This window comes from Chaetodon auriga, chromosome 19 (assembly GCF_051107435.1).
Source record: "Chaetodon auriga isolate fChaAug3 chromosome 19, fChaAug3.hap1, whole genome shotgun sequence".
NCBI classification, from domain to species: domain Eukaryota; kingdom Metazoa; phylum Chordata; class Actinopteri; order Chaetodontiformes; family Chaetodontidae; genus Chaetodon; species Chaetodon auriga.
This window is the reverse complement of record NC_135092.1, coordinates 21,209,379-21,224,670: the sequence shown is the minus strand read 5'-3', so window position 1 is coordinate 21,224,670 and position 15,292 is coordinate 21,209,379. Positions and strand designations below refer to the sequence as shown.

The 15,292-nt window shown below is 43.3% G+C and overlaps 1 protein-coding gene across 2 annotated transcripts; it reads left to right on the top strand.

Moving 5' to 3' along the window:
• The first annotated feature begins 545 nt into the window (after positions 1 to 545).
• LOC143338265 (kinesin-like protein KIF2A) lies at positions 546 to 15,050 on the top strand. Of its 2 annotated transcripts, XM_076758535.1 has the most exons (21): positions 546 to 773; positions 1,677 to 1,771; positions 2,316 to 2,435; positions 3,311 to 3,365; positions 3,857 to 3,976; positions 5,374 to 5,474; positions 6,012 to 6,107; positions 6,360 to 6,414; positions 6,573 to 6,735; positions 7,703 to 7,793; positions 7,866 to 7,929; positions 8,018 to 8,109; positions 8,736 to 8,878; positions 8,959 to 9,163; positions 9,598 to 9,708; positions 9,792 to 9,859; positions 10,507 to 10,596; positions 11,679 to 11,823; positions 12,248 to 12,349; positions 12,879 to 13,014; positions 13,609 to 15,050. In XM_076758535.1, exons 1-21 carry the CDS (start codon positions 713 to 715, stop codon positions 13,692 to 13,694), a joined length of 2,199 nt encoding a protein of 732 aa, XP_076614650.1. In that variant the 5' UTR covers positions 546 to 712; the 3' UTR covers positions 13,695 to 15,050. The 2 variants fall into 2 exon arrangements, with proteins under 2 accessions (XP_076614650.1, XP_076614651.1); XM_076758536.1 differs by lacking the exon at positions 10,507 to 10,596 and having other exon boundaries at positions 581 to 773.
• Positions 15,051 to 15,292: the final 242 nt, after the last annotated feature.

The following is a 15,292-nucleotide window of genomic DNA, read 5'->3' as shown; positions in this document are numbered from 1 at the left end:
TGGAATCTGGGTTGAAAGTGAAATTTATCTCAAGATGCTATTTTGTTGACAAATGAGACCATATAAGACAAGTCGGGTGAAGAATTAATAAACAAATAGAGATTAAACAAAGTATTAATTAAATAATTATTCACTAGGCTGAGGGATTTAAGTAGTTCCACTGGAAAAAGTGAAAATTTGGTCAGTGATTTGCAAGACTTTTCCATAGAATGACGAAGTTAATCACAGATTGGATTATCATAGTAACACTCAGTATCTTTAAAGTTGAAAGAATAGAGAGAGTCGGCCTTGAGAAAATGACCCTAGATCTGTCCAGAATTTTTAGGATATTTAAAATAGGTGAGAGATGGTTCCTTTACTATGTTTACAAAAGCCAAAAGAGCTGTATTTTAAGCAAACATATTTCCTTTGCCTTGTTCTAAATAGCCAAGACCTTCTCCAGTTTATGTCAAGATGACACCTCCAGAAAAACTTTGTTGTAGGAGCAGCTTCTCTCCTCCTCCGCCTGTATTTATGTCGGGATGCGCCTCACCTCCATCTGTTCTGAGCGACATCCTCCGCGCATGCGCAGCGGCTCGCTCTCCTCTCCTGTGATTGACCGCTGGTGACCTCAGCTTCTGCAGCGGCGCGCAACTTGGCCGGGCTCAGCACACGCGCACACGCAGGTACGCACGCGCGCCCGCACGCAGAAGACACCGCACGAGGAGGAGAGATGGCCGGGATTTTCGGGAAGATCTTCGTGGGCATCTACGTGGAGATAAAACGGAGCGACGGTACGTAGCTAGCTCCATACACACACACACACACACACACACGTCGCTCTCCGTCCGGCGGGTCCGGAGCTAACGTTACCGCTCACCGCAGCGGGGTGTCGTTGCTAGCTAGCAGGCTGCTACATCATCGTTTTGACTGGGATGTCGCGTTCAAAACCCGGGCAGTGAAATGTTAGAGCCTTAAAACCAACACAAATCGCGTTTTCTGTCACGGTGCTGTCGACTGTCAGTGAAGTAGACACACGCTGGACAGCCAGCCGGGAGGGGGAGCGGCCGGCCGGGCGGGCGGGTCCGTCCACCTGTGCGGTTCTCCGGCTAAAAATGACACCTGCCCTGCCTCTCTCTGTCCGCACCGTCCTCCTCACTGCATCATGGCTGAAAGCCCTCCAGTGCTGCTGACTGCACCAGCCTGCACTGCATCACCCAGCAGTGGCCTGTGGATCACGGGCTGATGGATGGCTGCATGCACGGGGCCTCTCCCCTCTGACTGCATCCCGTCCCACTGCCTCAAAAATAGCCTGTTTTTTACTTACTTAATGTGTGTCAGACAGTCTGGCTGCCAAGAATCCAATTAACAGCCAGTAAATGGCAGCCAGTGAGGTTGAGTGTGACCCAGTGAATGACAGGGGAAAGTCTTATCATCATCCATCATGAGCCACACCCATTAGCATCCCAGGATCCTTATTTCAGGGTTAAACAGTGACTGCAGGAATCCAAAATGTTTGCATTGATGTGATATTTTTCCCTTTTTGAAGTGATCTGAGAGATATGTTTGGCTCATGCTCACTGAATGTGTTAATGTCTGGTTTCCAGCAGCGTGTGTTACTCTATAGGCGTTGACTCCACAGTCCCATGCAGCAGCACAGAGCAGGTCTAGCATCTCTTCACATCCTCTCTCTGCAGGACGGATACACCAGGCGATGGTCACATCGCTGCACGAGGACAACGAGAGCGTGACGGTGGAGTGGATCGAGAACGGAGACACCAAAGGAAAAGAGGTACAGCTGCTGCCAACTTCCTGTGTTATGTACCTGAATGCTCTCATCAATCAGGCTTAACAAATCCTCTTAGGAATTATTCTTAATGTGCGTTCAGTGTGTCTGGAAAATAATATCTGGCATCCAGACACTTTTAAATTAACACGCATTCCTGCATGTGAATGCCATAGATATCATTTTGATTTATGCTCAGACTGCAAAGGTTCTCATAGCCATCTGAGAAAAATACAGTGGAGTAGGTGGAAAAGGTAGTTTACAGGTATCTTCTACTAGAGCTGCCTCAATATACCACGTCCTTTCAGATGTAAAGATTTAACTTGTTAACAGAACAGTTGTTTGTCTGTATAAGCAAACCACAGGACTGCTGAGCTGCTTTTACAGTTGTTAAAATCATTAGAAATGTCAATGGGATTTTGAATGAGGATTTTTAACTTCTGCTTTGAATCGGCTCTGTGTGCAACGGAGATCTTGATCACAGTGAGATTACCTGATTAAATAAAGCTCATAATAATAATATGAATCTCTGCCTTTTCTTCTGCCTCAGATCGACCTGGAGAGCGTCTTCGCTCTGAATCCAGATGTCGCTCCTGACGAGGAGATACCACAGAGTCCTGAGGCTCCTCTTCCCCCCTCCAATGTTGCCAAAACCAGCAAACTCCCCAAGGTCTGCTCCTCAGCAGTTCTTATCAATCATCAGCCATGACGCGTTCATATCAGATCACATCATTGGTGGTTATTACTGTTCCTCATTTGGAGAGAACATGAAGTTTTTGTTCAGCTTCAGGTCATTTTTGTGAGTCAGTGTTTTGTCTTTAGTGTCGACGGTGCAGCTTTGGGTTTGACTTTGCTGGAACACTGTTTGCACAGTTTGCACGTGTGCGTACGCTCTCTGGCCTAACTCCTTTATATGCACCTGTACTGTCCACAAACACAAACAGGTCGACTCTGCAGTGTTAACTTCATTTCCTGTTTTTGCTTATATAACTGGCCTAACACAGAACTTGAATTTTACTCAGATATTCCATATTAAAGTACTTTATTACTTGATATTCTATATATATTTTTTTATTAATGTGCACCTGAGACTTGGATGATTTGAAAACTTTGATTTGACAGATTTTCAAAGTAAATTTTACAGCCTGTAGGTTTGAAGTGTTGGCTCTGTCCTCTCTAAGGTCTGATTTTACTGATAAATGACGCTTGACATTCACTAACAAACTGATCAGTTCTACAAGCTGTGTTTCATTTACTGCATATATAATATCCACGATCTAATGGCCAACATGAATATAAGTCAACCCCTGATTCACTTGTGAAAAAGCCGTTGATTCTGTGTGTTACTGATGTCAAAGATGATGAACGTTAATTGATTACAGAACCTCACTGCACTACAGAATCTGATGTCCTAATTGACTTTTTATGGAGCATTTATGCCCAAAATAAAAAAGTTTTTTAATGAAATGTCTGAGCAATGAGCAGAAACGACACCTGTCTTACTAATCTATGACGGTTTGTCGTCTTTTTGTGTTTTCATTTCAGACCAGACGGATCACAGCAATACCCAAGTCTGAGAACGCTCCACGGGAGAACAGAGGTATGTTTGATTTTAGTCAGGTTTTCAAAATAAGACTCAGTTTTTATCATATCTTGACCAGGTTCTGGTCTAATACTGGTGACACACAGTTCCTGCTTCTGGATTAGTGGAGTTGTGATCAGATCCAGATGTTATGAACACAGTGAGCTGCTGTGGCCGTCAGAGCTGATGCTGCACTGCTGCGCCTGCATGTCTGAGGCAAAATAACATCATTCAGCTTCATTATGTGCTTCTTTTTTTGTGTTTTTTCTCTTTTTCCTTACAAACCAAAACCTTATTTGTATGTGAGAAGCAGACATGAACCAGCTGAACAGGAATGAAACCAGCACATCTTTGCTTAAAGAAGTCAATAATAACTTTTTAGAATGGACAAACTGACTAATCATTTCAGCTCTAAAGCTATCTGCTGCACAGATGCCGGTCGAGCTAAATGAAATATGCATAACAGTTTCACACAGACTGGTGATTATTTTGGACCGTGTGCTCCTCAGCTGCAGCAGTGGGAACCACCCGGGCTCGTCCCAGCCAGCACAGCCAGCCTGCAGATCCGCCTCCACCGGCCATCGCTCCCCAGACTGCCCTCAGCCAGTCGCTGCTACAGCAGCAGAACGGTAACACGGCCCTCCGTCTGCATTATGCATGTCAGAGGCTTTTCAAGTCCACAGGCCTGAGGTTTTCTAATCTCTCATGTAGTTGGAGGTAGTTTCCAAGTGCGTGTGTTTTGTTATTTTCTGGTGGAGGGTGTGTGTCCGAGGTGATGTCATGCTTCCACACAGCTGTGAGTGTGAGGGCGTCAAAGGCTCTTTCACAGTCGCTCGCCGGTCTGGCTTCTGGACTTCGACTCATACTACAGCATTTGTTTTAGCTTTCAGCTGTGGCTGTTGGATTTGCATAAATACACGCTACGGTGGAAATCAAGTCTTCAGATTTAACTGTCAAAGGATTTCATGTGCAGAGCTGCAGAATCACTTCAAAGAATGAGATTCTCCTTTTTTTACTGTCAGTAAATCCCATTAAAAAAAGCAAAACCAACAGTGAATGTGTGTCCAAAGCCTGGTACCTCATCCCTCTAAAACCAGCAGGCAGATGCTTTATTTCAGTACAAACAGTGATGTTCTCTATTCAAAATGTATTATCAGAAATGTACTTAAAGTATCAAGAGTAAAACTACTCTGTCAGTTATCTTATTATGGACTTGTTCTGTCTCATTATGCTGTTTGGTAGTTGAATCAGTGGAATCATGTTTTCTAAAGGTATCATTTGTATGTGAAATCTTAAAGCTGCTGCACGCCTCCACCCACAGCTGTTTTCACTGACATCGCCTGATTCATGCTTGATTGACACCTGCCGCCCTCATGTTGATTTCGTAGTACCTGCTCAGCCTGTTATCGTTCTTATTGATACAGCCTCACCTGACTAAGAGGTCATGATGATTGAGGACACCTGAGTTTGTGTGTGTGTGTGTGTGTGTGTGTGTGTGTGTGTGTGTGTGTGTGTGTGCGCACATGCAGAGCCTTTAATTACCAAAGTAATTAAAGCTGTTAAATAAATGTAATAAAAAGTGCAACATTTCCCTCTGAAATAGTATATAAAATAGAGATACTCAAGTACTCCAAACTGTACTTAAGTAGAGTACTTTCCACTCCTTACACTGGGTGACACATGAGCACACACAGTAGTTTATTTTGTCTCTCTCACACACATACACACACACACACACACACACTGTTCTGCTGCCACAAATACTCACTAGAGCACCAAATGTGGATTAATCCGCCGCTAAAAATAGTCCCCAACAAATGCTCTGTTTCCTCATGTGTGAATAATTTGTGCTAAAAACTGCAGCAAACAGCTGTTTCAGGAAATTATTTTACATTTTGTTGAAATGATATGAGAGGAAGTGTTCTATATCAGAATCCTGCACAGCATACCTGTAAATACCTGTGTGTGTGTGTGTGTGTGTGTGTGTGTGTGTGTGTTAATTGATGATAAATTTGATTATTTTCAGCACGGAGGAAATCCAACTGTGTGAAGGAAGTAGAGAAACTGCAGGAGAAGCGAGAGAAGAGACGACTTCAGCAACAAGAGCTGAGAGAGAAGAGGGCACAGGTGAGGCGCAAACACACACACGTATATGTACATGTACACACACAGCGTACATGTACAAACTGTCTCATACTTCACGTTCACGTCACGTCTGTTCTCGGTGTTTGTGAACTGGAGGTTTCAACCTGTTAGTTGGATACTGGACCAGGATTGGTTTCTGGATTATGTCATGAACTCATGCTCGTACAGACGTGTTTTAAACCGAGGTTTAAGGTGCAGGAAACAAGAGAAGAAACGTGTTTTTGATGGGGGAGGCACTTGTCTTTTACTGTCAGGTGTTTGTTTGCATGTGCTGCAGGTTGAGTTGCTAATTTAGCCTGCTGCTCTGACAGTCAGTGATGTGAAATTAGACAAAAACACACCTTCAGAGGCTGAATTTGGGTCGTGTACAGAAGTCTAAGGATCATTTGCTTTGCTGAATAAATACATGAATTTTCTCTGCTGTGACTGTATAATTATGAAACAAATACAAAATTCACAGTGTTTATTGGATTATTCTGAGTACGCATCATGTCATACTTTTGTTTTTGCTCATTTCAGGAGGTGGACGTCAATTTACCAAACTATGAAATCATGTGTATGATCAGAGACTTCAGAGCCAGTCTGGACTACAGGCCTCTAACCAGTAATGATCTGGTAAGTCTGGTTTAGAGCAGCGTTTCCTGATTCAGCGTTACACATTTTAATCTTTCCAAAAAAGTCATGTGACTGAGTTAATAGAAGCAGGTTCCCACTAAACTTTACATTTTTCCAAGCCTGAAGCTATTTGAGAGGAACTCAAAGGGGAAAAGCTGCAGTGTTGATGGGTTAAATGTCCAATCAGAGGCTGTTTTTAATCTCGTCTCGTACGAGTGTGTTAACAGTTCGGTTTATCTGTTGACATTTCAGATCGAGGAGCACAGAATATGTGTATGTGTGCGTGCACGTCCACTCAATAAAAAAGGTAAGAGCACCTTTATTCTGCATGTGTGTTCAGAGAGAAACGCTCATTTGACTGCCGGACCAGTTGATTTATTTCAATTTTTATTTTACCAGTAATATTCTGCTTGACTCGTACGTTGACGCGTGGACAAACTGAACGTCTCGTCCGTGTCTCTTTAGAGTTGTCCGTGAAGGATTTGGATGTGATCACCATTCCCAGTAAGGACGTGGTGATGGTCCATGAGCCCAAGCAGAAGGTCGACCTGACCCGCTACCTGGAGAACCAGACCTTCAGATTCGACTACGCCTTCGATGAGAACTCGACCAATGAAATGGTTTACAGGTGACGGATCTATCTATGGAAGCCCAAAATGTTCAATATTAAATAATCTGACAAACACATTATGGAGTAAATGTGAATAACTATTAAACTATTAGAACTCAACTCAACAAATTAAGTTACTTCATCAGTTTTCATAATATCTTAATTTTACTGGATATGTATTTTTTTTTTTTTATTGTTGCTTTATTGTGTTTGCTTCTCTTTGCTAGCAGCTGCAAAGTTTAGCCAGTTAGCTCCTGTTAGCTAGAGCAATAACAGTGCATTACTCTGAATTAGCTAACGAGAGGCCACTGTAGAATAAATAAATAAGACAGAAGCCTCTGTAGCTTTTAAGCCTTAGCTTCACAAAACTGTTCATGCTACCTAGCTAGCTAGCTTGTGAGCTCATTATTCAGCATCAAAGTGAAGAGTTTGTGTTATAATTGTTAGCTGGCTCCTGTTGTCTTCAGGAAGATTGTTAGAATCAAAAGCTGCTAAGTTGACACTGAATTAACTAGCTAATGTTAGCAGCTGTCTCTTTACCTTGATGCTGAGTACTAAACGAAGCTAACAACCTTATCTAGCTCGTTAGCCACCTACGTTGGTAGCATATGTAGCTTTGTTAAGCTAAATAAATACAACATGATGGTTTGTGTGTTTATTTACAGCAGCAGTTAGTTGATTCAGAATTACTTTGATATTGCTGTTGTGTCAGCTAACAGGTGCTTACTGGCGAAATCTGGTAGCAGCTAGCTTGCTCGCTTAAGAGAAGCACATACACACACCCCTGTATCACTGTAACTGATGAGCTGTGTCATTATTTTCTGTTTTTTGAGAATCATCCATTTTTTTATCTGACTGAAAGAGCGTTATGACTGTTTTCATTCAGGTGAGGACGAATAACGGGGTGAAAATGGACAGCAGCACTTCAGTACGATGGTGGCTCGCAGTCTTTTTCATTTTAGAGCTTCTGTGTTTCTGCTCACAGGTTCACTGCTCAGCCGCTGGTTGAGACCATTTTTGAGAGGGGGATGGCGACCTGCTTCGCATACGGACAAACTGGAAGTGGAAAAACACATGTGAGTGCGTTTTAACTTGAGAATTTATGTGTCACTGCCTTGTTCCTGTTTTAACTTGTATCTCCCTTCCAGACGATGGGAGGGGACTTTTCGGGAAAGAACCAGGACTGCTCTAAAGGGATCTATGCACTCTCTGGTTAGTTTCTCCCAAACCTCTTTACCTTCGCTGCTGGTTGACTCGGTTTGGCTGATTTCAAGTCTGTCTTTCTTCTTTCCTTGTGCAGCCAGAGACGTTTTTCTCATGTTAAAGAAGCCTAATTACAAGAAGTTGGATCTCCAAATCTTTGCCACATTTTTTGAGATTTACAGCGGGAAGGCAAGTGTCTTTGGGTGTCCCACAACTGCAAGTCACAATACTGATATTTATGTCCAGTTTGGAGACTGCAGGGCGTCAATACTTGAGACATGTTAGAGAAAATTTGCCCGTCTGTAAGAGCACGCATGTTAACGGGGGTGTAGTGCAAGAAGATACCCAAGATGCACAGCAGTAAGCACTGAAAAACGATTGGATAGTGCTGACTAGCATAATTTCACTTTGCTTTTAGTGCTAATTAACAAATACTATCACGCTAACATGCTAAACAACCATGTTTGATAGCATGGTAAAATCATACCTGTTAAACATCAGTATGTTAGCATTGTCATGTTAGCCTGCTGACTTTAGCTTTTAGCATCAGGATTTTTGCATATAGAATTTAGAGCCTATACTTATAAAAAGTGGTCCTGTTTGCAGCATTTAAAATGTTTCCTATAATCCTAAATTCCTAAAATCTAATATTACTGCTATCAACATAAAACAGCAAAGCCACACTTCCTAAAGAAGTCTGTGATTAGTTTTAGCGTCTGTGTGTCGTAGCTTCGTTCAAGAACCCTGTGTGTTCGCTTGTCGCAGCCCTGACAGAAACAGATGTCAGGTGAAACGCTCTGTGTTTGCATTCAAAGGTGTTTGACCTGCTAAACCGCAAAGCCAAGTTACGGGTGCTGGAGGACGGGAAGCAGCAGGTGCAGGTGGTGGGGCTGCAGGAGAGGGAGGTGAAGTGCACAGAGGACGTCCTCAAACTCATCGAAGTGGGAAACAGCTGCAGGTAAAACAGCAGGAAGTGCAGTTAGCTGAGTGAAACTGTGGACTGGCCCTCAAGAATAAGCTCTGGGTGTTTTCCTTCAGGACTTCCGGTCAGACCTCAGCGAACGCTCACTCCTCTCGGAGCCACGCCGTGTTCCAGATCATCCTGCGTCGACGGGGGAAGATGCACGGGAAGTTCTCCCTCATTGACCTGGCGGGGAATGAAAGGGGGGCGGACACATCCAGCGCTGACCGCCAGACTCGCCTCGAAGGAGCGGAGATCAACAAGAGCCTGCTGGCACTAAAGGTCTCCTCCTCAGCACAGCACAGTACAGTCCCGAGGAGGTTATTCAGGCTCACCAGGACGGGCGGGCGATTCGCCTAAATCATCTGTCACCGTATATGCAATTTTACATCACGGTGTTGTAATGCTAAAACATCCTCACGGAGCAGAAGCTGCCTGATTTTACCCACAAAGTTGAAGTTTATTGCCGTACAGCTCAGGAAAAACTTCAGCCATCAATTCAAACTGGACTAAATTTTGTTGAAAACTTTAAACTTTTTCATCCTTTCATAGTTAAGTGTTATTGCACAGGTAGTTAAAGCAGCCTGTTGCTTGTTATGTCAAACAATCAGTCTAAAACCCAAAGATATATTAAATGTTTGACACAGTTCAGCGATGATCAGAATTGTTGTCGACTTACTGTTTCTGTGTTTGACATCGCTGCTGTCTGTCTGCAGGAGTGCATTCGAGCTCTGGGCAGAAACAAACCTCACACTCCCTTCAGAGCCAGCAAGTTAACCCAAGTGCTGAGGGACTCCTTCATAGGAGAAAACTCCAGAACATGCATGGTAAGACAAAAGCATTATGGGAAATAAGACGTTGAACAGTCTTGCTGAACACTGATCTACGTCTCTGATGCTTCCCTGCACAGATCGCGACCATCTCTCCTGGAATGGCGTCATGTGAAAACACCCTGAACACGCTGAGATACGCCAACAGGTGAAACACAATATTTTGACAAAAAAAGCTTTTATTCACAGCATTACGCATAAAAAGTTTATTGAAAATTAGATTTCAAGAAGGTGTTTCTGTATTTTGAGAATCAAGAACTTAATGCGACACTTGAGAGAGCAGTTCAGTTGTTCGACATCGTTAGCTTTACAGGGTCTTTGGTCTCTTTCACATTAATGTAAACACACGTCTTCACTAAACATCTCTGCAGACAGGAAGTCTCTACTCACTCGTTTCCACGTGCAGCCTGATGCTTCACAAAGAGTCAAATTCAGTTTCACACCCAGACGGCTGGAGAGTGACATGTCAGCTCTTAGAAACACTCTAAATATTGTTAGATTTTTAATTTAATCACCTCACTTAGATCAATTTTAAGGCTCACTGTAACTGATGACAGTAGCAGTAATAGTAATTGTGTAATACTGTGATATTTTCTGAGACGTACCGTGAAAATCTGGTACTGTTGGAACCGTAGTGTCGGTTAACCTTCGTGTCCCTGTTTGTCGTCCGTCTCCTCACATGTCCATCCCATCTGAAGTAAATGAATGTGAGAATGGTTACACAACATAACCCTCTCCTGTCTCTTCTTCTTCTTCTGTGGTTGTGTCTTTCTGTCTCTCCCGCCGTGTCTCCAGAGTAAAGGAGTTTGGAATAAGTCCCTCAGACATTCCCTTCTCCCAGAGCGGGGGCGGAGGGGGTCGCTCTGAGCTCTCCCCCACCTATGAGTACGATCGCTTTATGCTGCACAACAAGCTGCCGCCATGCTGGCATGTGACGTCACCCTCATTCTCCATTAGTAACCGCTTTTTGTTGCTTCCGCTCAGAAGTTACCCCAAACCACAAAGAGCCTACAGAGAGTGATCAGGGAGAACTGCCAGTATTCTAGATGATCAATAAATCCCATGAAAGGACCAAAACCAATCAGTTGATCCTAACAGGTGCTGCGTGTGTATCGAAGCCTGATTCACCTCATTCCTCTGAGCCATAGAGCTCCATTATAGTTTATACACCATCCTGATGCCCCAAATGCCCTCTGGGATTAATCCGCCGATGAAAATAGTCCCCAACAAATGCATTAAAAACTACAGTAACCTATTGTTTTGGGAAATTACTGAACGTTTGTCTTCAGTAGGAACCAATGAGCTCGGGTCTGAGATCCTTAGACAGGAAGTTGGAAACTGAGAGACAAACTAACAGACTGTTGGTTTTGGTCTTTTCACGTGATTTGTTGACAATAACAAAAACGGAAACTATCACCAGCCTCATCCTCACACACTTAGAGTCGATGTCATTTTAAGAACTTTTAACTAAGTAAATAACTTCTTTGTGGAGACACAAATTATTACTCGTTACAAGCGGAGTCATTATGTCTTGAAACGTGTCTGGAGGGGACCTTTAATGATGGCAGCTGACCTGCAGGCCACCAAACTCCTACATGTTTTCAGTGTATTTTAGGAAGATTTGTCCAAACTGCTGCATCACTTCATCCTACAGTTAGTCGACGGGTTAACTTCTGCCTGTTCACTCATTTTTTGTTCATTTTGCATCAACATTTTTCTCCGCTGTCCTTTATTTTTTAATGTTGACCTGCTTTTAATTTTCCAGGCGTGATTTGACCCCAAACCTGCACGGACTCAGTCTGTACTGTTTGTTGCTCCTCTGGCATGCTGAGCATTTTCACCTGCAACATGTCTTGTATTGCATGCAACTACCAACCGGTTTGCTGCCCGCTGTTCGACATCAGACGCCTCAGCAGTCGCTGCAGCAGCCATGTTGTTATTGACGAGCAGCACCGATGTGTTGTCAGGGTGAAGGAGCTCACTGTGGACCCCGCAGCGGCGATGGACAGCCGTCAGGGAGGACATGTCAACCAGCTGGAGGTGCTGGAGGCTCAGTGGGGAGTCGGGAGCTCTCCGCAGAGGGACGACCTGAAGCTGCTCTGCGAACAGAACGTAAGACAAGCTCAGCCACTTCACTGGGGTGCATGTTGGTTTCACATACAGTCATTCTTCGTCTTCATTCTGGCTGCTACAGAAAGCTGAAGTGAAAGCAGAACTTCCTGAAGAGAGAAAACCTCATTCAAAACTCCATTGACATTTCTACCAATTCTAAAAATTAAAAGTCCAAACAGCATCCAAACAGAGTCTTCCTTAACACTGTCAGCTGGTTAGAATTTAGGTTAGAATTTGCACTCTGAATCCACAGGAATTGCAGCTCAAAGTGCTTTACAACAAAGGAAACACATGCACCAAGTGACAGAGTAAATGCGATGGACTTTGTCTGCCATCATTGACACAGCAAGCACAGTAAATATAAAGAGGATGAATGATTCCAGCAAACAAAAACTGGAGCTGACAGCAGTTTTGTTCTCTGCAGGAGGAAGAAGTTTCCCCGCAGCTCTTCACTTTCCACGAAGCCGTGTCTCAGCTGGTGGAGATGGAGGAGCAGGTTCTGGAGGACCACCGGGCGGTGTTCCAGGTACAGAACAGCCTTTACTTTAAACGTGTTCAAGTGCAAACAGGCTGGCTGAAGCAGAATATAGATCAGAGGTTGTGGACACGGAGAAATTCACTCTCAGCGAATCACATCACTCACCCCATCGCTCTGAAACAGCTGAGCCAATCACAGGGAGGCAAGACAACAGCTCAACAAACGAAGAGACGCTTCGTCAGGACGGTGCATAACGAGAACACAGCAGCACAGATCTGCAGCCAGGTGGCGTTCGTTTAATAAAATGAAGCCAGAAATACACTAAAGGGACAAGAATAGTTTGTTTTCACAGATGCTGCAGAGTTCAGAAGAAGACTGCGATGTAGGAACTTCAAGGTCAAGAAAACCCGAACTGTTTGGTTGTAGCACTGTCACAGAAACAGCCCAAATAATCCGAATGAACAGACTCATTCCCTCGAGTGGTCCATGTCTGAGCTCATGTGATCTCTGTAGACATTAAAGGCAGATTCTGCTCATCGGTGTCACGTCTCTGCTAACGTGCAGCTTGTCTTTACAGGAGTCGATCCGCTGGCTGGAAGATGAGAAGGTGCTTTTAGAAATGACGGAGGAGGTCGACTACGACGTCGAGTCATTCGCAACCCAGCTGGAGCAGATCCTGGACCAGAAGATCGACATTCTCACCGAGCTGAGAGGTAAAGACGAGCGTTAACACGTCGGTCTCGTGTCTGAATGAGACCAGGTCGGATGTTTTAAAGTTTCAAGAACAGCTGCAGCAGCTCAGAAACAGAAACTTCTTGTTCATCTTTAACTAAGTTATTACCTCAGTCTTCGTCTGTTATGCACAAAAACTGTTCAATAAACCATGAAAAACTGCGAAAGAGCAGATTTTAAGTCCATTAAAACTCTTCCGTCCTGGTTCAACCAGAGCAGAAGAGGATAAAAACCATCCAGCCGCAGTAACAATCAGAGCAACGGTGTTCATTCACGCAGCTGCACGGACGAATAAGGAACGGAGTTAATGGTCCTGTCATTCAGTGCTTCTGCACTTTCAGATCCGATAAAACAAGCAGCAAGACCTCCTCTCGTATGACATTAAACAGTGAGCAGGTCGAGCATCATTCATCATCAGTAATCAGCAAAATAAGTTTTAACATCCATTAAGCATTTTCAATCTGCACATAAAGCGACTAAAAACTCGTATTACCATGTTTCTGTGCTTCTGCTCTCTCAGCTGCATCGTCTCTTTGCACCTTCACTTTAACCTGTGCTGAAACTCTCTCTTTCAGATAAAGTCAAGTCTTTCCGCTCTGCACTCCAGGAAGAGGAGCAAGCTAGCCAACAGATAACCCCCAAGAGGCCTCGTGCACTATAGACATGCATTAAATATCTGATATTCACTGTAATATTCACTTGATTCTGAAAGGTGAAGTCCTGCCGCTGAGGAAGTGACTGTTGATGAAAGAGCTGATTGAGCTCAGCTTTGATTTTATGACTTTCTGTCTCACCTCAGTCACACCTGGTGTTGAAATGCAAACTGTACCCAGACGTGTTATCAGATAAGGGAAAACGCACATTAGGGCGCCGTGATTTGAGCTGCCCGACCACATCTGGACACCGCCTGTGTTCAGATCTTACATGTTAACACAATCTGTGCCACAGATCCTGAGAGAGACAGGCCTCTAATTACTGATTAGACGTCTATTCTGTGCTGTGAAAGTGACAAAAGATGCGTTTTTTGGCAGAACTTTGTGAAAAAAGACAACAATACGGGTTGAAATGAAATAACTGTGCTGCACTCATCTGTGTCTCAAGTCACAGAGCAGCGGCACAGCGGTACTGCAACACGCTGGAACAAACTGACACAACATTTTTATACAAAGGAAGGAATAACTTCAAGTATTACATTTGCCGACAAATTATTAAGGATTTGTCGCAGAGAGCGTTTTGCAAAGTTTAGAAAGTTTCCCCGAACTCAACAACTCATAAATCTGTGATTTTTTTTAAGGGAGTCTGGGGCTGATTAGCTGCCACCTCAGACGACTCACGCACAGGTTTTGCTCTGGAGGACAGATCTGATCTTAATTAAACAAACCAGATGTGAACGCAACCCAGATCACGAGTTCAGATACAGAACCATTTTAACACCAGGTGTAAATGTGGTGTCTGCGTTTGGTCTCTCTTCAACCTCTTTGCTGTACAGGCTGCCATCGCTTCCCATCATGCATCCGTCCACCTGTCAAACCAAAGAGCAGACCGTCTTTGCTCTTCCATCCTGTGAAGTGTATTTACAAAGTTTTGTATGTGTGATGAGTCACAAGTGCTTCGTTTTAAACAAGAAAGGTGAATAATTATTCGTTTTAAATACATTTTTATAAGGTCAATCATGGCTTATCCTCACTTTGGCCAATTTTATAAACAACTTTTGCCATTTTGTGCAATATTTGGAGGATTTTCTTCCTGTTCTTCCCCTTGTTTCAGCTCAGGGGTGAACAGGAAATGTGGAGTTTGTGTGTAAAATGAGCCAACGTGTGTTTGTGTTGATACTCTATGTAATATATGTTTGACTGAGAGGAAGCTTAAAATACAAACTAACCTTGCATTACATGAATTGACCTAATGGGGGCACTATAATCAAAGACAAAGCAACTGATATCAAAGTGTTCCACATCAATGACAGAACCAGTTTTTAATTTGCCAAAATAAAGAAAAGTTTCTTCTTGTTGCTGTACTTGTTTTTATTTATTCTGTAAAAGTTTAAATGTTAATATGATAGAAGTGAGCTGCATCTGATACTGCAGATAGACATTTATGACATTTTACACTTTGCAGAAAATATTGACAAAGGTTTGTCTCATTGACAAACGAGTTAAAGGATGTTCCTCTGTTTTTGTTCAATTTGATCTGGTGAAGATGTGTTGACTATAATTTTAGACTAATTCTCTAGAATATATTTTATTTTCTAGAAAAAGG